Genomic DNA, 20803 nt, shown 5'->3' with positions numbered 1-20803 from the left:
AAAACAAAATCAGCCACTGCTGGCCAAGGAGAAGCAAGTGACTGGCCTGCTAAGAGAAAAAGCAATACTATGGAAGGTGTGGAGCACTTAGTTCAATTCACTGTGTGTGCCACAGAGCCCCCCAAAACCTGAATTTGGGGGAGGAGGTATAGGCTGTCAAGACATGAAACAGCTTGGGAAGGTTGTGCTGAAGTCACTGATGATTCTAATTAGAAGATTTTGGTCCTTGCACTCTAATGAGGAAGAATCCAAGCAGAACACATGGACGTAGTAAAGGAAATTACAGAGTTTTACTATAGGAAAGGAGGAAGGGGATTACAGATGGGATCTCTGCCAGGTGGAATGGAGGGGCTGCGTACAAGATAAAGAAAAGAGGGGAGGGGTTATTTTAGGTCGTTTATATATCATACTTAACTTGGAGGTGGGGAAAAGACCAGGGTCACTCCCTGTCTCCAATGGCCTTTGGGCCAGGGGTAGGATCAGGTGGACTCTTGCATACACCTATGTTAATTCTCAGGTATCCTAAGTCCATGTGGGAGGAAATTTCCATTCTAATTTAACAAAGGATTTGCAATTGAAATGGGGCTTTCTGGGCTCAGAGGGGACTGGTCAGGGAGTGGGGGAGAAGGGTGTTCTAAATCAGTCTAGCCCACCTCATTTGCAGTGACAGTCTGCTGGTAGACAAAGTCTGCTAATAAACACAGTCTGTTTGCCCGAGAAGTGAATATGTCAAATCATACTCATGGGGTGGGGATAGGGGTGTGGTACTGGGGATAGAACTCAGGGCCTCACACTAACTGATACATTTCTCGGCTTAGTCTTCATGATCACATGAGCAGAGAGGTTCTTAAACTCACTCAAGGGAGGGATTATAAAAATAGAGTAATCATTATGGAATGTCAAGTTAACTAATCAATTTAAAATAATTTTAATAGCAAAACTACCTGTTCATTCTATGACGTTTACCATCCTCAGCAAAGGAAGAAGCAAGACTGCATGTGAGGTTTCCATTGTTACTAGATTGGTTAGCTTTTCCTTATAGTTTGATTGTTTCTTAGTCTATCCACAGACACAAAGGAGGAGCAGATTTCAGAAAAACACCTGGCAGGAAAACTAAAACTCGCTATCATTCAACTCACTATATCAGCTACTAAATTATGATCCAGTGAAAGCCCAATTTCACTGTCACTGTCCAATTTCAGAGTCAGGGCTCATTGGCACAACTCTGGGGACAGTCACACACTCTGAGTACCTCTAGTCCTTTCATTTATTTTTGTCTAAGTTACTAAGGCTCACAGATTTCCCCAAGGTCACCCAGTTAATTATTGACATAGTGCCTTCCCTCTGAAACAATCACAATTTCCCACATCCCACATATTGGGGATGCAAGTGAGGGCATGAGGAGGTCCTTGAGTGTCACAGGCCTGAGCAGCAGTTTGGTCAGAGACCAAATCCACCAGACTAGAAAAGCTTTCTAATCCACCTATACACAAAAGAAAGAAGGTTGGGACTCATTTCAAAAGTTGTTTCTATTGGTGATTTAAAGACACATTCTCTCTCTCTCTCTCTCTCTCTCTCTCTCTCTCTCTCTCTCTCTCTCTCTCTCTCTCTCTCTCCCTCCCTCTCTCTCCATACACACATGCACACACAATGGATCTACATGTGCATCCTCCCCTCCAGGCCTGGAGCAGGTGGGAGATCTAGGTGTAACTTTCTCCCACCTCATTGCCTGATAAGGCAGGGCTGGGCACCTCCCTCCTCAGCTCCCTCCTCCCAGCCAGAAACAGTTAATTGCCAGCTCTAGGCTGCCTCCAGCCCAGCCCTAATCGGCCTGATCTCAGGCTGCTCTGCTGGGGCTGAAGCAGCTCCAAGCCAGGCTGGGGCTGTGGGAGCAGCAGCGACATTCTTCCAAGGTAATGATTAAGCTGTGCTCCTGGCAAGGGCACAGCAGAGCTGGGAAAGTGAGCCCCATTCACACCTTAGCCAGGCTGTGGTGGCCAAGACTGGTTTGGGAAGACAGGGCCTAGTGGCTCAGGGGCCCTCAGCCAGCCACCACAGCCTCCTGCTTGTGTACCTGCATCCAGAGCCTCTCAGGGCCAGAGACCCTGTTGCCTGCCCTGCTGGGACTCTGCTCTCACCTCTGGCACCATGAAACTCCAGGTGTTCTGGACTGGGCTGGAATACACCTGCCGCCTCCTGGGCATCACCACTGCTGCAGGTAAGACCCCGCCCCCTGAATGCCATCTCTTGTTCAGGGGCATAGCAACCAAGGCTGCCAGAAGGATGAGAGCCAACCAGGAGATGATGGCCACATCTGGCCACTTCTGTCCTTCAGTTTCTTTCCCAAGGTCCCCAAAAACACTGCAGAAAAGCTGCAGGTGCAGAGTAAGCTTCAGGAAGGTACAGAGGAGTGAGCTGGTGCCTGGTGCCAAGGGAGCATGGTACTGATCTTTGGATTGCAACCACTCTCCATGTGACCTTGGGAACCCTCTGCATCCTCATGTGTGCAGTGAGCAGAGAGACGTGAGGTAGACGTGGGGATAGAAGGTGAAGCTGTAAAGGGCTGGGCAAAGGCGAGAATCAGTGTGTCATTGTATAGTTATGAAAATGGTCAACTAAGCTACATTTGTTTTACTCAACCACAATCCTGGCTCATGGAGAGAGTCTGCCAGAGAGCCGCATTTTCCTAGGGGGCCATACTGGGCAGAGAGATGGCAGGTTTCCTCAGGCCCACCCCAACCCCACTAACAGAGTGCACTGTGGAAATCCAGATCTGTCACTGTGACTTGACATAGGAGTTGCACGGGGAAGGGGGAGTGCTGTAAGCTTGGCTCCTCTCCCTCACTCCGTTGGCCACAGGGCTGCACAGCTGACTGGAATGACAGAACCAATTTCCCCAAGGCAGACAAGCAGGAGATACACACTGCCCAGCAAAGCCCTTCCCTGACTCTGGAAAGGGCTTACTCAGGGGTCTTGCCAAATGGGAATGTCCCCAAGCTCAGCTCCATGTGTATTTGACCTTGGAGAAGCTGTGCTTTCTGACCTGTACAATGGATCTGCTGTCCAGGTGTTTTTGAAGATCAAGGATGCAGGAACTGAGCACAGCTGAAAGTAGATCTGAGGATGAAGGCACTTGGCAGAAGCCCCCATGAAACACACCAGAGTCAGTGGGTATCCACGTCATTTCTGGAGCTAAGCTCACAGTGAACCAGTCAGTGGGCTCTTAAAAGCACCTAGACCATGAGTTAGAGCAGGAAGAGCTATAGAGAGGTCAAATCCCATTCCTCCTGGTAAATTAAATGGAGCAGCTGAGCTCAGAGTGGAACCATGACCTTGCGGAAGTTTGTGCCACAGGTCAGAACTGCCAGCCTGGAGTCCTGCCCCCAAGACTTTCCAAAAGGTTAGGACTCTGGCCAAAGCTCTCCCTGCATCCTGGGATAGGAGAATTGATCTCCTGAAGACCTGTGCAGACAGTCTGGTGGAGGAGCCAACTCTGGCTTCCTTCAGAACTTCAATGTCTCCTCCTTCTCCTCCACATAGGGGAATGATTTGCCCCAACAGCCCATCCCAGGGAAGGCACAGTAGCCCTAAGCAGCTTTCCATGACAGGGCATCACAGAAGTTCTGTTCTACCACTGCCAATCCAAGTCCACCCTGTTCTGTCCACACCTTCAGCTACCAGGAATCCCAGTGATTGGAACCCATCCAGCCACACTACACACGGAGCTGTGGCCTGCCTCCTTCCCGGAAGCTGTTCTAAGGTGCTCAAATCTATCCTTCTAATGGATTAGCAGAAGACAGTTTAAAAGTCCAATTTATCGCAGCCAATGGAAGGGTTTGCAGCCCCCCCCACATGCGTGTGCACACACACACCAGCCTGCTGTTTTTCTTAACCACAACTTTTATCTCTGTGCACAAGGCTTCTGTTAATGCTGAGGATGGACCTCCTACTTGGTTTTGATACAAGAGCCAGGCTAAAAATAGGCCAGAGTTGCCTTCTAATGGCCAGGCTTTCAAATAATCTCTCTCGGGCTTTCTAGAATGCTGGGAAGGAGTGGGAAGCTAGAGAGGGGCTCTGATGCTCTTGGGTAAATCTTGAGTTTCTTCCAGTGTCACCAAACTCCTGGCCTATTTCCAGTGTATAAGATTTGCAAATTCCTTATTCCCTTAAGCCTCTTTTTGTTGAAATCCTCTGTTGAAAATTCCAGGCCCCATTATAGGGACATTGCTGCTAAAGAGGAAATGAGATTTGAAACAGGCAGGCACTGTGCAGAAATCCAGGGGTTGAGGGAACAAAGTAACCCCTGACACCCCTGCAGGTATAGGGTGTGGGTTTCTCCAGAAGCCAGTAAGCCATGTGACCAAGGGCTTCTGTAATGTCACCTGCAGGGACCAGGCAGCTCCTAGGAAGCCACAGCCTCTGTCCAGTCCAGCAGCCTCCTCCCTGTACCCTGCAGATAGGACCCAGACCGTCAGAGGTACCAGGCCCCAGATACTTCCACCAGACAGAAAGGCACTGTGGCTATGCCCATGGCTAGCCCCACAGAGGGACTGAGTCCCCCTTGGGATGTCCAGTAGCCCCTCAGGTCATTGCTGCCCCACCCTGAGGTCCAGCCCTATACCATAAGTGGTTTTAGAGCACAGACAGACCAAGACAAACAGACCACAGACAGACTGTACCCAGCTGAGAGTTTTTAAAATTAAGAAATTCTGTCCCTTGAAACTGCCATATGGTGTCTAGGCCATCAGAGGCCCCCTCCCTTGCCATTGTCTTTCACGGGGCTCATTTGCATTATCTCCCTGGCCTGGGAAGTCATTGAGGTATGCGTGGCAGTGTGCATGTGTGCGAAACTATGTGTGTGACCTCTAAGTGCCTCTGTTGCGGGGCGGGGGGTATGGGGGACCAGGAGCTGCCCATGAAGCAGACACACTGAAGACTCCTCCATTGTACGTGTAGGAGTACCTGAGTATCCATCCTCCAAAGCAGGTTCTCACTGTGTTCATCTGAGACAGGGCAAAGACATCCCAGGTGTGCAACTTGTCCCCAGTAGAGACTCTGTCCTCAATGATCGATTGGCTTGATCAATCGATGGATCGACTGATTTTCTGAGACAGGGTCTCACTATGTGTCCCAGATTGGCCTTGAATTCATGATTCTGCTGCCTCCTCCTCCCTAGTGGGACAGGCATGCATCATCAAACCTGGCTTATGATTGGCTCTCAATATAGACTAGGCATCAGGAGAGGGGACCTGGGAAGTGGCTTTTAACTGAATGGGCCCAGGGGTCCAGGGCACCCCTCCTCTATCAGATATGACAAGGTTTGTACAGGAGGATTAATCCCCAAGCAGGCTAAGAAGGCAGGGCCGGCCTCCCTTTGAACTCCTGCAGCCCTCATCCCCAAGAATCTCCAATATCTCCCTCACCAGCCCTCAGTCTGCCAGACCAGGAAGAGAATGAGAAAAGCTCCCCTGTCAAGCTCAGGATGCCCTGAAGTGGAGGGAAGGAGGAGGACTCTCCTTCCAGCTGACTCCTTGCACACAGATAGGCACGGGCTTCCACAAAAGAGACCCGCATAGAAGACGTCTCAGGCAATCAGGCAGGCCCTCCTAATTTTCCTCAGAGCAAAAAGGCTCAAGCTGGAGGCTTCCCCTTGCCATACTCAGGAGCTCTGTTTCCTCTTCCAACTGTGTCTCTGGGTAGTGGTAACTGATAATTAACATTATTACTGGTCTTTACTTTGGGCCAAGCTCTGGGCTACATGTTTTAAGACCTTCTTTTTTGGGGGGGGCGGGGAGCGATACTGGGGTTTGAACTCAGAGTCTGTGCTACAAGTTTTAAATGCAGTATTTCATTTCACCCTCTTAAGCATTCGTGAAAGAATCATTACGCCCATCCTCATACCCATTGTATAGGCAGGGAAAGTAAGACCTTTGCTCAAGGTCTCATGCCAGGAGGGAAGGCAAGAGTCCAACTAATGAGAATCTACTCTTGAAGCCACTATTCCTCATTGAATCCTCTGCTGAATTTGGGGTAAAGGGCTTGCCTCTTTGCATTTTGATGACTGTAAGATTCAGGTTGCAAAACACAGAGGTTCCCAGAGAGGCCTAATCATAGCTACCTCACAGTCTGGCTTCGTGTCCCACCCTACCCTTGGTCTCAGGCCTAACAGTGCACGGGCTCCAGTGGGTGAGATCATGGTGAAGATAGACATGGTTACATTGCATTGCACAGCCAAGGTCTGCCAAACACTTTCTAACCCTGAAGATGCAGACACTGGGTCTGGCTACTCCTTCTCTATCTCTGAAGGGACGCCACACGTGATGTAGCTGGTGCCACCATGATCATCTCCAGCCAAGCCCACTCCTAGACCCCATGTGGACGGGCAGATTTCTAGAAGGAACTATCCCAGTAGGTAGGGCCTCCCATCTATGGGCCCAAAGGTACATGACTGACAGCAAGCTGTACAGTCATTATCTTGCTGTAGCCCTACAAAGGCCTGGAGGGCTACAGTGAGAAATGTGAGGCTCAGAACGCTTAGGTGCTTGGCAGAGGTTTCACAGCCAATGGACAGAGCTCAGTCTTCCCAGGTACAGAGCCACAAAGTAAGGCTCCTAAGCATGAAGCACAACAGAGCCAACAAGGGACTGAGGTGAGGTCCACACAAAGCTGTCTGAGCAATCCTACTCACCAGGACAACGTCCACCTTCTCCCAAGTCAAGTGTCTGGGGCCAGCCTGGGATCACTGAGAGGTTTTGTTTTGTTCTAGGTTTTGACCCATTAACCTGATTCTCAACAGAGGCAGCTCCATTCCTCACCACACAATGCTCAGATATACAAATAACTTACACAGTAGGACAAAGAAAGCACTTGAAATCCAGATGTTCTTATCTGTTAAAGGGTACGGCAAACGCATAATTTGACCTTATCTCTGCCCAAAGCCTCCAAGAAAACAAATGCTTCTGAAGCAACTATCCAGGGCCCTGTGCTAATTTCCACCCCTACTGCCACTTAAGACATTAAGCGCTCCAGCATGTAGGGATATCTGGCCCAGTGAGACTACACAGCAAGACTACAGACCTGCCAAGTGGATCCTGAGTGGTTTTCTTTTCTGATCTGATCATCTTGAGGAGTAAACATAATCTCCCTCTCTCTGTCCCTCCCTCCTCCTTGCCTTGAAAGGCAGTAGAGTTTGGTTCAAGTATTTCTTTCTTTACTTCTTTGTGCCTGTGGCTTCCTACTTAGATTTAGAACAAGACTCTGGCTGGAGTTCCAGATTCATTTCACCTACAAGCATTTGCTGAGTTTCCATACATGCAATGTGGACACATACATTAGGACACAAGACCCCCGGATGGAGGGGATTGGGTGCGGAGGCTGCACACTGTCTGACTAGGGAGGCAAACTAATGAACCCACATCCCAGCACCCAGTGCTGCGGTGCTGCGTGTGTGAGGGTGGATCTGTGTCCTGCCCTACTAGCTGTGTGACCTTAGCCATGTCACCTGAGCTCTTCAAGTCTCAGTTTCCCTGTCTACACAGTATGGACACCCATCGCTTCTACTTTGAGATTGCAATGAAGCAATGACTCAGGCAACAAACTGCCTGGCACACAGGTACCCATGCAGTACAGGCTAATTTCAGGGGAGAGCGCAGGACATGAGATCTATACAACATGATGCTCTCTCGCAGGATGGAAAAAAGAAGGTCAGAGGAAAGGAGAAAAGCAGCATGTGACCCGGGGACTGGAAAGGGAGGAAGGGGGAGGCTGTAAATGACCTATTGCTGGTGACATTTCCCAACACATCTTGATCTTGGGTAGTAAAGATCAGTGCCAGAGGCTCACACCCATAATCCTAGCTTCTTAGGACACTGAGCTGGAGAGGATCATGTTTCAAGCTCAGCTGAGGCAAATAGTTCTCCAGACCCCCATCTCCAAAATAACCCGAGCAAAATGGATTAGAGGTCTGATTCAAGTGATCTAGCACCTGCTTTGCAAATGTGAAGTCCTGAGTTTAAACCCTAGTCCCACCAAAAAAAAAAAAAAAATCCAGCCACAGGGGGTTGTTTCTAGACCATGTGTAGTGAGCAAACCAGAAGGAAGAGGCAACCCTGTTCTACTTTTCATGGGCTGACAGTTCTTTCAACATTACCTTAGTTCTGTTCAGCCTTCTAAAGTAGGCTATGAACAAAAAGACTTGCAGTTAGATGCCAATACCTGACCCTGGGGAGAGGCAGCTCAGAAAGCCTTACCCCAGGCCAGGCACAGGTTGGATGATGAAGCGTAGTGTTGTGCTATGAGCACATGGTCATTGTTTCCTGGCACCAGGAGAACTGCCATGTGGAAGACTAAACAAACACAATCTCTTTGAACACCAAGGATGAACAAGAAGCAAATACCTTGAGTATCCCTGACACCAAAACTAGAAGAAATTTCTCAAGTGTATCTTCTCAATGAGGATCTATTCTAGTGGGAGACAGCATCTCCTCAACAGTATCAAGGACTCCCGCAAGTCTGCAGAGCCCCTCTGTACCAACAGTGTTGTCACCAAAAACTGATGTATCAGCCCAGACAGTCTCAGGGGGGAGTTTACCCACATTTAAGGAAGAAATAATACCTATCTATATAATCTTCCAAAAATTTGAAAAAGAGGGAATACTTCTCAATTTATTTTATGAACTCAGCATTTACATGGATATCAAAGATGTTACAAGAAAACCACAGACTAAAATCCTTCATCAGCAGGTTGCCTTAATGGTTGAAAAAACATTTAATATAACTGACCATATGCTATGGTCAGCTAAGAAAAATTCTTAATTTCACAGATTAAATGATTATCTGTAGAAAATCTGATGGAATCTACCCCAAAAGCTACTAGAACTTATCAAAGGATCCAGCAAAGTTGCAGAAGACGAGATCAAAATGCAGTAATTGATTTTCATTTATTGGCAAAATTAGAAATCTCTACCTAATCCACTAGTGACGTTTTTTTTCCTCATTTTCTAGGAGTTTCAAAGTTTAAGGTTCTACATTTAGGTCTATGATCCATGTTGAGTCATTTTTTGATTATGGTACAAAGTGTAGTTAGAAGATCAGTTTTGGTAAAAGGGTGTTTGATTGTTTATCACTGTTGAAGAAGTTATCATTTCTTCACTAAATTGCCTTTGCGCTTTTGTCAAAACCTAGTTGTGAATGTGTCCAGGTCTATTTCTGGGCCTTTGTGTGTTCCATTAATCTATTTGTCTTTCTTTGTATCAATAGTGTACTGTCTTGATTTCTGTAACTTTATAATAAGACTTTAAATCAGGAACTGTTAGTCTTCTAGCTGCTGTTTAAAAAAGTTGTTTTGGCCATACTAGGACTTCTGCATTTTCATGTGAATTTTGGAAATTGAAGATTTTAAATTATAATCACATCAAAATATGAACTGTTTAGGGATAAATCTGACAAAACATTTTTTTAAAAAAACTTGTTCACTGAATATTAAAAATAATTGCTGAGAGATAGTAAAAAAATAACCCTACAAATCAGGAAATATATTTGTCCATAGATGATAAGACTTGATATTGTTACAATGTCAAAATTGTTCTATGGTTTCAGTGCAATCCCAACCAAAATCCCAGAAGACTTGGGATTGAGAAAATTGATAAATTATTTCCAAAGTTCACATGAAAATGCAGAAGTCCTAGTATGGCCAAAACAACTTTTTTAAACAGCAGCTAGAAGATTAACAGTTCCTGATTTAAAGTCTTATTATAAAGTTACAGAAATCAAGACAGTACACTATTGATACAAAGAAAGACAAATAGATTAATGGAACACACAAAGGCCCAGAAATAGACCTGGACACATTCACAACTAGGTTTTGACAAAAGCGCAAAGGCAATTTAGTGAAGAAATGATAACTTCTTCAACAGTGATAAACAATCAAACACCCTTTTACCAAAACTGATCTTCTAACTACACTTTGTACCATAATCAAAAAATGACTCAACATGGATCATAGACCTAAACGTAAAACCTTAAACTTTGAAACTCCTAGAAAATGAGGAAAAAAAACTTCACTAGTGAATTAGGCAGAGATTTCTTAGACACAAAACCATAAAAGAGTTGTTAAGTTGGATGCCATCAAAATTTAAAACTTCTCCCTTCAAAATACAATGTCAGGAGAATAAACGAATGGCAAATAAGCATGTGAAAGATGTTTCACATCATTGGTCGTGAGGAAGATACGAATCAAGACCATGCATACCTGTAGAATGTCCAGAATTGAAGACTGGCTGTAGCAAGAGTAGGAAAGTCTCATACACTACTATTGAGAATGCAAAATGGTACAACCACTTTGAAAACAGTTTAACAGTTTCTCAGTCAAATGGTGTAGCCATTCTACTTGTATTTCCCCAAAAGAAGAGAAAGTACACATGCCCATACAAAGATTACACATGAATGTTTATAGCAAAGTGATTACTAATAACCTGAAGCTAGAAATAACCCAAGCACCCATCAATAGGTGGGTTATAAACACACTGAGGTGCATCCCTATAATGGAATAGGAAGTTATGGACCACTGATACACACTATGACATGGGTGAATCTGGAAATACTTGTGCTGAATGAGAGTAGACGGCCAAAAGGAGTACATACTGTTTGAATCCATGTATATAAACTTCTGAAAAACACAAACTAACCTCTAGTGATAGAAGGATGAGAGGATCACAATGATACCAGAGGAAACCTTGAGTAATTCTCTTAATCGTGATGGTTTCATGAGTGTAGACATATGTCAGTGCTTATGAAATTAGATCAAGTACACCTCAGTAAAGCTGTCTTTCAAGGTGGATGTTATCTTTGCCAAATATTGCTGGGTGACCACTGCAGACCCTCATTGTCATGCAACAATAGTTCTTACTGTTCACACATCTGGGCAAGTAGGCTATGCCTTCCTATCTGGAGGCCAGGCTGCTGTTGGCTTAGCTAGATTGCCCTGGCTGGGCTGATAAGGGGACTCTGCTCCATGTGCCTCTTGTGCCCTAGCAGGAAAAATGATGATCAATGTCAATGCGTCCAGAAGAGCTCTTTGGCCACAGTAAGAATATGTGCTAATGGAAGCAAAGGATGAAAATAAACCCTGCCATCCCCTCTGAGAGGACTGATAATACTTCTATTAGCCATTCTCCTCGTTCACACAACACTATCAGTTATCAAAACTGAGCGCTTGTGGTCACCATTATGCATATTTTATTATCTTCATTTTTCAGAACAGGAAGCAGACTGGAGTGTTATGACTTACCTAAAGGGCCAGGACTCAGCTGTCTGTTCTTCCTGCTGCTACATCCTCCTTGATAGCTTCCATCCACCACCCTGTGAGCCTTGGGCTTCAGGATGCTCACAAGACAACTTCCTCACTCAGGCCTACTGAGCCTAAGAAAGGAAGGATCTCTGATCCCTGCTGAGTATCAGAAAGGCAACTCAGAAGCAAGTCCTAGCCTATGGGAGAAGAAAGTGCCTGTGCTGAGGTCAGACCCAGCCCAGACATGAGGGACAGAGTCTGGAGGGAAGGGAACTAGGTGACTAAGGTCAGGCTTGTTCGAAAATGGTTCTGCCTAGGTGAGATGCCCAATACCTCCCTGGGATGGTGCACAAAAATGGGGAAGGTGAGGTGCTTCTGTTGGTTTGGGCCAGCAGTAGCCAGGAAACTGAAGGTAGAGATACCAGGGAGGGATGGAGAGAATCTAATGCCACCGACTGTACTGCAGTGCAGCTCCCCCAGGATCCCCCCTCCCAGAGCAGGACAGACGGCACAGCCAGAAATTCTTTCCATAGAGATTGTGTTATAATGAGGCTCTGACTCTGGGGATAGTATGACATTTGTCCTATTACTTGTCTCCATAGTCAAAGGGTCAGCTCTTCTATCCGGGAGCCCAGCTCAGTCAATGCCCCAGTCTCATATGCCCCAGCAAGTGGCTGATGTGGTTGGCAGGTTTCACACAGCACTAGTGCCCTGGGCAAGCAGAGTTCCAGAGATGTCAGCCAGGCTCCCCCACGACAGGGAGAATGGCAGGAAGAAGTGCAGGTCAAGCTCCATGAGTAGCCAGAAGCCCTTACCCCACAGTCACCTCCATTTCTAGATGTGGGGCCAGAGGTGCCCCCTGTCAGAGCCACAAAGAGGCCACACTGCCCCTGCACAGCCATGGGAGTGGCCTCCTTTCTTCCTTACAAAATGAGAGCCATCTTCATTACAGATTAAGCACCTCCCATCCATGTGTGGGCATGAGGCCTTTGAGAGAGCAGGGGTCCACCAGGGCAGTCTTGGAGGACAGACACTCAGAAGACATGCTCAGGCTCCTTCTTACCCATCAATTCCATTCTTAACTCCCCCCAAATTCAAGACCACACTCATGTTCACTTCCTGAAATAATTTTGGTTCTAGAGACTAGTTCTTTGGGAAAATATTTAGGAAAGCTCAAGTTTTCAGTCAAAACATTTTGGGTCCTATATCTGTCACATGGAAACTATGATGCCTTCCAAAGGTGGCATGTCCCCAGCAAAGTCCAGCGAGAAAACCAGGCAGAAGATTCCACAGCCAGGCCCAATGAGGCTGTCCAGGGCAAGTGTTGGATATGGTTTACAATATCCTCCTGCAACAGGGAATCTCACTTTTTCTTCTCATTTTCTCCACCGGAAATCTTTGCAAAATAGAAGAAATCTGCTTTTGGTGAGGCAGGGCCCAATAGCTCCTCCATGAAGTCCTAGGATGTAAAGCCACCAATAGTATTCTAAGGTCCAAAGGCAATCCCCAGACACTTACTCTCACTCCTGGGAACCTGCATCTCTGTGGTATTCAGATGTTGGGCAGGAACAAGAAGCCTGGAAGTTAGTTCTCTGACCATCAAGCTGAAGATCCAATGGAGAGCCTTGGACATTTTAGTTCCTAAATATGTCAGAATACAGAGCAAATCAGATGCAGAGCTTCTGTGCTAAAGAAACTCAAGTATCTAGACGATAGATACTGTTTTTCCAATTATCTTGAGTAACAAACCACTCCAAACCTGTGGCATGAGATGAATAGCTATTTTATTATGCCCAAAACGTAGTGACTCAGGACACCCGAGATGTCAGGGATCATGGTGGGGTCAGCTGGCGTGGCCAAAGTGGCTCCTCTAAGGTTCATGTGGGGCTTTGGTTCTGACTGGTGGATGGATTCATCAGCCCTCATCCACATCGCATCTACAGGAGTTGAATGTCGAAATAAGTTCTTCATGCATCTGTCCAGTGCTAGCTGGGAAGGCTGAGCCAGCTGGGGCCCACCGTGCATCTAACCATTTCTCTAACCATTTCTCCACTTGGTTGACTTGGGCTTCCTCACAACATGGTAATCTCAGGAGAATCAAACTTCTTTGCAAAAGATTTGTGGCCAGCCTTAATCTGACACATCTGCTGTATGAATGAGATCCCAAATTTCATAGCTATCATTAGCAATATTTCTCTCACGTAACTATATACAAAGAGGTAAAATGAATTTCCATTTCCTGCCACAGAACCCAGCCCTCTCCTCACAGGGTCTCAGGGAGAGTGGCTCCCTAGGAATCAGCAGGAGTGTCAGCTTCACAGTGAGCCCATTCCCAGCTCACTTTCCTTAGAGATGGTCACTGAGAAAACTGGGGGATTCAGAGAGATAGTGTTACAGATTAAAGCAGGTTCTTGCAGAAGCAGGCCCACTTGGCTTCACCTGGACCAGAGCAAAGATTTCCCCAGAACCAGGTACAGTCACAGCTTTCCCAGTGACTTGGTTCTCTCTGAGGTTGGGGTGGAGGTGAAAGGAAGGTATAAGGTGAAAGAAGATGTGAAGGTGTAGGCTGGGGAAGTCACACTGCCACTATCCAGTATGGTCCCATGACCTTGCCCAGCCCTGAGAGCTGCACAGAGGAGCACCCAAAGACCAGGCCTGGACACTTAGGATTCTGGACTCATGGTCAAGATGCTTCTTCCTCTCACCAACACCTTGTCCTCCTGCTCAGAGCCTTCCTGGGTTGCGGGCAAATAGAGCCCACCCTTATCCTGTCCCCAGAGTACTGGGTCTTATTTTCCTCCCTTGACATCTTTGCATTTATGGAGTCTGGACTGTCTTCCCAGGCTCTGACAGTCATTTCCTTGCACCTTTGTGCTTTTGCCCACACCTGGCACAAAGGAATGGATGTGATCGCTGGGGACTTTGGATCCCGACCACACAACTCCAGAGTTGCTGGGATACACGTCCCTGACAGGGCAATTCAGGCCGTGGCCCTCTGACACTCAGAAGAACTCTGCCCAAGATGAGGGTCCTTGCTAGATACCCAAAGTGAGGGGTGAGTTAGGTGGTCACCACACTGACCCACAATATGGATGGCAGGTATTGGTCACAGAAGGGTCAGAGCGGTTAGTTTCCTGCCTCATGCTGATGTACACATTCTATCAGCTTGGGAAGAACTCAATGGTCCATTGCTAGTAACAACTTGGATCTCATCTCTCCTGTGTCCCCTCTTGTGCTCAAAAGGCACCAAGGAAAGGTCCCTCCATCCTGCACCATCCTCATCTCGGTCCCTCCCTGATCCCTGCCAGGGTGGGAGGACCCATGGCAATGACACCTAGACCGGCTTCTCTATGCCCTGCACTGCTCTAGGCCTTGGACAAGATGTTTCACCCCAGGACATTCTTTTGGATTTTTCCACAAATAACAGCATGACCTGTTCATACCTCCGATGTGCAGATTAAACAAGGTAGACACGGAGGGCCTACTATCATTGTGACACAGAGTGGCACTTTGCTGGGAGGCAGCTGAGCTGGTATAGCCAGGGAGCTTCCAAACCCAAACACTGTCTGACTGCCTGTGATTGTCCACACCTCTGCCCCCACTGCCCAGAAAAACCCAAAAAAGCAACATGTGGCGATAGTGTATGCCTGCTTCTTTGTGCCTAGAAAGACTTCCGTCGGGGACATGAAAGAACTACCCTACCCCTCTTCCTGCTCTGGTGCCAAACACCCTACTGGGAAGACAGCTGAACAGGGCAACCAGGCCATGCCAGCAGGAACCACAACCAGAACTTTGCCTCAAGGCAAGGCCAACAAAGGAACTAACATACCATTGTGCTGGGAGAGGGGAGGCCAGGAGAACCTAGAGCTGGACTCTATCCCTTAGCTACCTCCAAATATCACCTAAATCTCTTACCCCATCTGCCTGAAGCAGGGAGCCTTCTGAAATACCAGTCTGAACACATCCCTCTGCTGCTTCCAAACGCACAAGTATTCCCTCTTTCCACCCTGTGGAGGCTGGTATTTGAGGACCCGCAATCTTGGGACCTCCCCCCACACACATGCACTGCTCATTGCTCCATTTTTACCCCTGTTCCAAATAGAACAACCTGCTGTAGAGTCTCTTCTTGGAATGCCTGACTCCTACCATTTGCACATGTCCACTTCTTGCCTTCCTTCCTTGTCTACTCTAGTTTAATCTCCTCTATAAATTCCTTCCTGATACTCCTCAGGAGTGGCCCATCCTGTCTGACCCAGCGCATCAGGTGAGATTGTCTCATAGCCCGACTTGCTCTTCTCCCTGTATATACTTCTCTCTGTCCACATCTCACCTCTCCTGCTGGACACAGCACACCTCAAGGGTGAGCCTGATGCCTGATTGGAGATGCTACAGGACCAAGAAGGAAGGAAGGGCTGTCAGGGGGACTCCAATGAGCATGGATAGAAGCAGCCTGAAGATCAAGGCCTCAAGCAGACAAACAGTGAAGGAGCGGGGGTGGGGGGGGGGCAGAGGAAGGGCTTCCTGCTGACCAGTGTTGTCTCAGCCTCACATGGTCTGCCTGAAAAATAACCTCAGAACTGAGAGGATCAGCAGAAAGCAGGAAACCCCTTGGCCTGAGTGTCAAAAGACTTTCCAGACTCCCATAAGAATTCCCCTGGATGCTCTTAATCCTCACCTAGGCTAAGGACCCAGACTCCTGGCTTCCCTACATATACTGTCCTCCTCCTCCAGCCAAAGGGTGCTATGTATCCCAGCACAGGTGGACACCAGCACAGCAGTGGTTGGGAGAAAGCTTTGGGGAGAGCTATCCTGCCCCACTGGGGCAAAATCGACTAGCTAGAGGCTAGGAAGCTGCCAGGACCTGAGTTTGGGGAGAAGGTGGAACACCTTCTCCTCACAGTAGGCACAGATGCTTATTTTCTCCAATCTGAGGAATCTCTGTGACTTATAATTCTGCCCATTCTAAGAGATAAGAAAACCCAACTCAAATGTGTTAAGAACTTATCAAATGTTACCCAGGTGACAACCCACAGAACTGGGACCCAAGTCCAGCTCTATTTCTCTGTCACTGTCATTTAGATTGTTTTAGTGAAGACCAGCATTGCCCCTAGAGCATTCCTTAGTGCCCCTCTGCTGTTGACCCTCCATTTCAGTCTACAGTGGACAAAGCAAAAGGCATCTGCCGACAAATCATGAGGAATTGAGTTCCCAAGACCCTTTCTGCCATCTGCCACCAGTCCAGGCAAATCTGCAGAGGCCACCACTGTGAGTGGAGCCCCCAACCAGCTCCAAAGTGCACAGCCATAATCACCAGCCCTGAGTCAAAGGGCCCTTCCCCAGGCCAATGAGGTGGGAAGACCTCATTGTGTGTATTCTGTCCCTCCCTTTGAACCAAAGAGTGACAGATGGTTCCACTGAGAATCTGTGATGGGCCTGGCATCAATTAGTCACTGAATCTTCACAGCTTTTGTGTGTAGGAGGTTGAATGGGGAAACTAAGGCTCAGAGAGATGGAGCTACCAGCTTCTAACTAACTGATGTGATATTAAACACGGAATCTGATGTAGACATGCATGGTTGCTTGGTTAGTTGATTGAGTGGTGTTGCTAACAATCTGAGCCTCAGTTTCCTGTAGTGTAAAGTGGGGGTAAGAATAGGACCTTCTTATAGGCCTGTTGCAATGATTTAATAAGTTAAAAATGCTAAGTGCCGAGAATAGGACAGATACATGGTGGACACTAAGTAAGTGGCTTTGCCTACACAAAACACACACTCACTTGCATATACTCACACACATGCACACTCACATATACCTTCTCTTGCACGCACACATGCACACGGGCACACGTGCACTCACATACACAGACTCCCATCTCCTGGTAGACAGGAGATACCAGGCCTACTTCTGGCCCACTACCTGGAGCCAGAAGGCTTAGGTCTTGCTTCATAGTATGTGTTCTTGGGTGAGCTACACAAGGTTACTGAGCCTCACCTTCCTGCTCCGTAAAATGGGAAAAATCGGTTTCCCTGTGCCTTGGGGCTGCCATAAGGAGCCAGACTCTGAAATGGTCTTCAGTTAGGCTGGCACCACAGGGACTGTGGCTCGTCAGCACCACTGTTAATAGCGCTGGTTCAGTCTGTGATCGGAAGACTTCCACATTCTGTGTCCAGCGAGAAAGAATCCACCACAGGACACACAGGTATAAATGGAATTTATTAAAAGTTAGGAAAGGAAAATACAAAGGGGAGCATGGTGGGACCCAGGTAAAACCCAGAAGCCAAGAGCCTGTTTCTGCTCTTCAGGGGCTTTTAAAACCGACGGTAACCTATGGGAAAGAAAGAACAAGGAAATTCCCACCAACTAATCAATGAGTGGGGAGGGGCATGGGTGGTTCCTGAGCCAAAGCATGGTTAATCTAAAATGTAATGTTTTTTCTATGCGTCCCAAACTTTTCCTAAGTTAGCCTGCCTCATCACCAGCTTTGCCCGGCATTCACCAGTAGGACAGCTGGAACCTAGGCAGCAGGAGGCCCAGTGTCCACCGACACTCTGCTCCTGGCGTACAGACAGAGCCAAACCCTCGGTCTAGCACTCAGAAAACATTTGCACCTCCAACTCTCAGTCCTCTAACTGGCACAGTCACCCAGAGTGCTGATGGCCTCAGCCAGGGACTCCTCCCTGATTTCCCGGAGGCAGCATCTCAGCAGGAGACCAAAGGCTCCCTTCAGCTTGGGACACTGTGGATGGAAGTTCACATGTCTATCTGTAAGGAAAGGAAGAAGCAGCAGGGGTGAAGGACCCCACAGAGGCAGTCAACAGACAGCCTTCATCTCTGGCTGTCTGGGAGGAAGGCAGGGTGAAGCCACACTGGAAAGGGCCCAGAGAGAAAAGTGCAGGGTGCGGGCAGTGGAATCAATTAGAGAACGAAAGAGATCTGGACCTGGATCCATGCATTCCCCACAGAATGCCCCCACTGGGGGGCTGGACAGAGTCAGAAGAGTGCTGTTTGGGGGAGCCCTAGGAGCAAGGAATCCCTGTGAGGAGAGGACAAGGAACCAGCCCAATCACCAAGGGGAACCCAGGTTGGGCAGCATAAACCAGGCCGAACAGGCTGAACAGTGGAGCCCAGGGGCTTAATCAGCACTGGGTTCAAAGCAATAGCCCAGAATCTGCGAAACAGCCGCAGTCAGCAAGCAAAAACGAGGCCACATGAGCAGCAAACACAGTGATCCAGGCAGAAGAATGGTGTGGCAGGGCCCTCCCATGGCCAGGAACTAAAGCCAGTCGCACAGTGCACATTGGCCTGGGCCTCCAGATGTTTAGGATACCGAAAGCCACAGCACCCAGAGAAGAGCAGTGGGTCAGATCAGCAGCTGGCCCATTGATGCTAGCAGTCTCGAGGGGCACTAAGGGGTGACTGCATGACTGATGGGCAAGAAGGGCAGCTTCTGTGCTCTGGGAACACTAGACAGAAAGACCTCTGAGGCACTGCCTGAGGTTTACCAGAGACCACCCAGGAGTCTCCGGCTCTTCTGTACCTTCCCAGCTGCAGCTGCTGGTGCCATGTGGAGGACTGCCCTGGAGTGGGATACCCAGGCCCATTGTTCTCTTTTCTCTTGTCCCCTTAGTGTTAATCGGCGTGGGCACAGAGACCTTCCTCCGGGGACAGTTCAAAAGCCTTGCATTCTACCTGCTGTGAGTATGTCTACCTATGCCACCCTTCCTTTCTCTAGTCAGACTCACGCAGAGAACCCCCTTTCCTCTCATGCTGACTCCATCCCATTGCAGAGGTGGAAAGAGATGAGGGATCTACTGGTTGGGAAGACCATCCCCTAAATCAACCAATTACCCTTCCACACACTCACTCAAACACCTACCCACCCATCCATGCAGCCATCCATCTACCTATCCACTTACTTATCCATCTGCTCACTCACCTATCCCCCATCCAACCATCCATCCATCCATCCATTCACCCACCTGCCCACTGACCCACCCTTTCATCTACCCACTTACTTATCCATCCATCTATGCCCCCACCCAACCATCCATCCATTCATGCACCTGTCCACCCATTCACCCTTCCAACTACCCACCCACCCACCCATTCACCTGTTCCCCTAACACTATCCATCCTTTCATGCATCCATTCAATCATTTCTTTATACAGCAAGCATTAACAAAACCCTTGTTTTACACACACACACACACACACACACACACACACACACTCTCTCTCTCTCTCTCTCTCACTCACACAGGGAACATATATTTGAACTCCCCTGCATGCAGAGCACAGTTCAGTGGTACCATCAAAGAAGTCAAGCTTAGCTCAGTAGCAACAGGACCCAGGTTGCTCATTATTTCATTCTCCAACTGATGTCCCTTCTTCACCACCAGCTGCCCCTGGCAGGGAGGATGTGACTGTATATTGGTGTCCCAGGGATGAGGAAAGCCTGGGGTCCCTGCAGGCATCTGTAGTCCCTCCTGATGAAGAGGAAGCCTGGGCTTTCCAGCCCCTATGCTGAGGGGCTACTGAGCTGAGATGTGAAAGGTGAAGATTGGCCAGACTGCCTCAGGTTGCCTGTCAGTTCTCCAGTCTGCATCCTCCACCCTGCTCCCCAATATATACACATAACCTGCACCCGCCAGTGACTGGCCTGTGTCCTGAGCAGATTTCCAACCCACCCCTACATCCCCACCCCCTTCCTCGGGGCAGATTCTCTGCTGTGGTTGGCAGTCACATTCGGCACCTCCCAGCCACAGTCCTCTCTGAGCTCGTGCACACACTGCTGTCTGGGCATAGATCTCCCTAGTGACCTCAGTGGCTCCCACCACCTCTATTTCACACTCCTGTGCCATCTTCTGCTGCCACTTGACTTCTCACCACTCAGTTACACCCCCGGGATTTCTGACTTTTCTCAGACTCCCCACATGGTCTGGCATCCAAGCTGTCACCCATCTAGTGGAGCACCTAAGTACACTCTCACATCTCACTGCTGCCAGCCTTGGGGTACTGTTTCCCTGGGACCCAGCAACAGGGCTGAGCCTTCCTTCCTTCCAAAGCTGCCTAATTCACTGATCTGGTCCACAACAGGCAATGCAGATGACTCCTGCCCTGGACCTTGTTTCTTCCTGTCTTGAAGGGATCTGAAGCCCAGCTGGCCACTTTTGGTCCAATGCAGCCCGAGTCTCCCTCTCCCTCACCTTGAACAACTTTATGCTCTCCACCCACACCCCACTCTCTAATCCCCACAGATCCACACCCATTGCCCCACCTGTCCCTCCGTCCTTCTCACTAGCAGTGTACAGGAAGTCATTCCTCAGCCCTTAGGTCCCATCCCAGCCTGGGAGAAAGGCACAGCAGATGGCTGTGCAAAGCACACCCCTTAGTGAGCTTCTTAGGCACACAGGCTCTGGAGTTTGAGTGCTGGTTCAAATCTCTAGTTAGTAGCCTCTGCTTCTAATTAGCCACTTGACCATGTTAAGCTCAGCCTTGACCTCTGAGTTTCAATTT

General features: G+C 48.3%; 1 protein-coding gene across 1 annotated transcript in view; it reads left to right on the top strand.

The window, feature by feature from the left end:
- Nucleotides 1-1811: 1811 nt before the first annotated feature.
- Nucleotides 1812-20803, top strand: part of Tmem72 (transmembrane protein 72) — a 28105-nt gene continuing 9113 nt past the window's right edge. Inside the window, exons 1-2 of the mRNA XM_020181537.2 lie at nt 1812-2218; nt 18915-18981. Of these exons, the coding sequence (XP_020037126.1) occupies nt 2149-2218; nt 18915-18981 (137 nt within the window). The 5' untranslated portion in view covers nt 1812-2148. The remainder of the gene's footprint in view (nt 2219-18914; nt 18982-20803) is intronic.

Source organism: Castor canadensis, chromosome 7 (genome assembly GCF_047511655.1).
Source record: "Castor canadensis chromosome 7, mCasCan1.hap1v2, whole genome shotgun sequence".
Lineage (NCBI taxonomy): Eukaryota > Metazoa > Chordata > Mammalia > Rodentia > Castoridae > Castor > Castor canadensis.
This window is presented reverse-complemented; position numbering and strand designations above follow the sequence as displayed.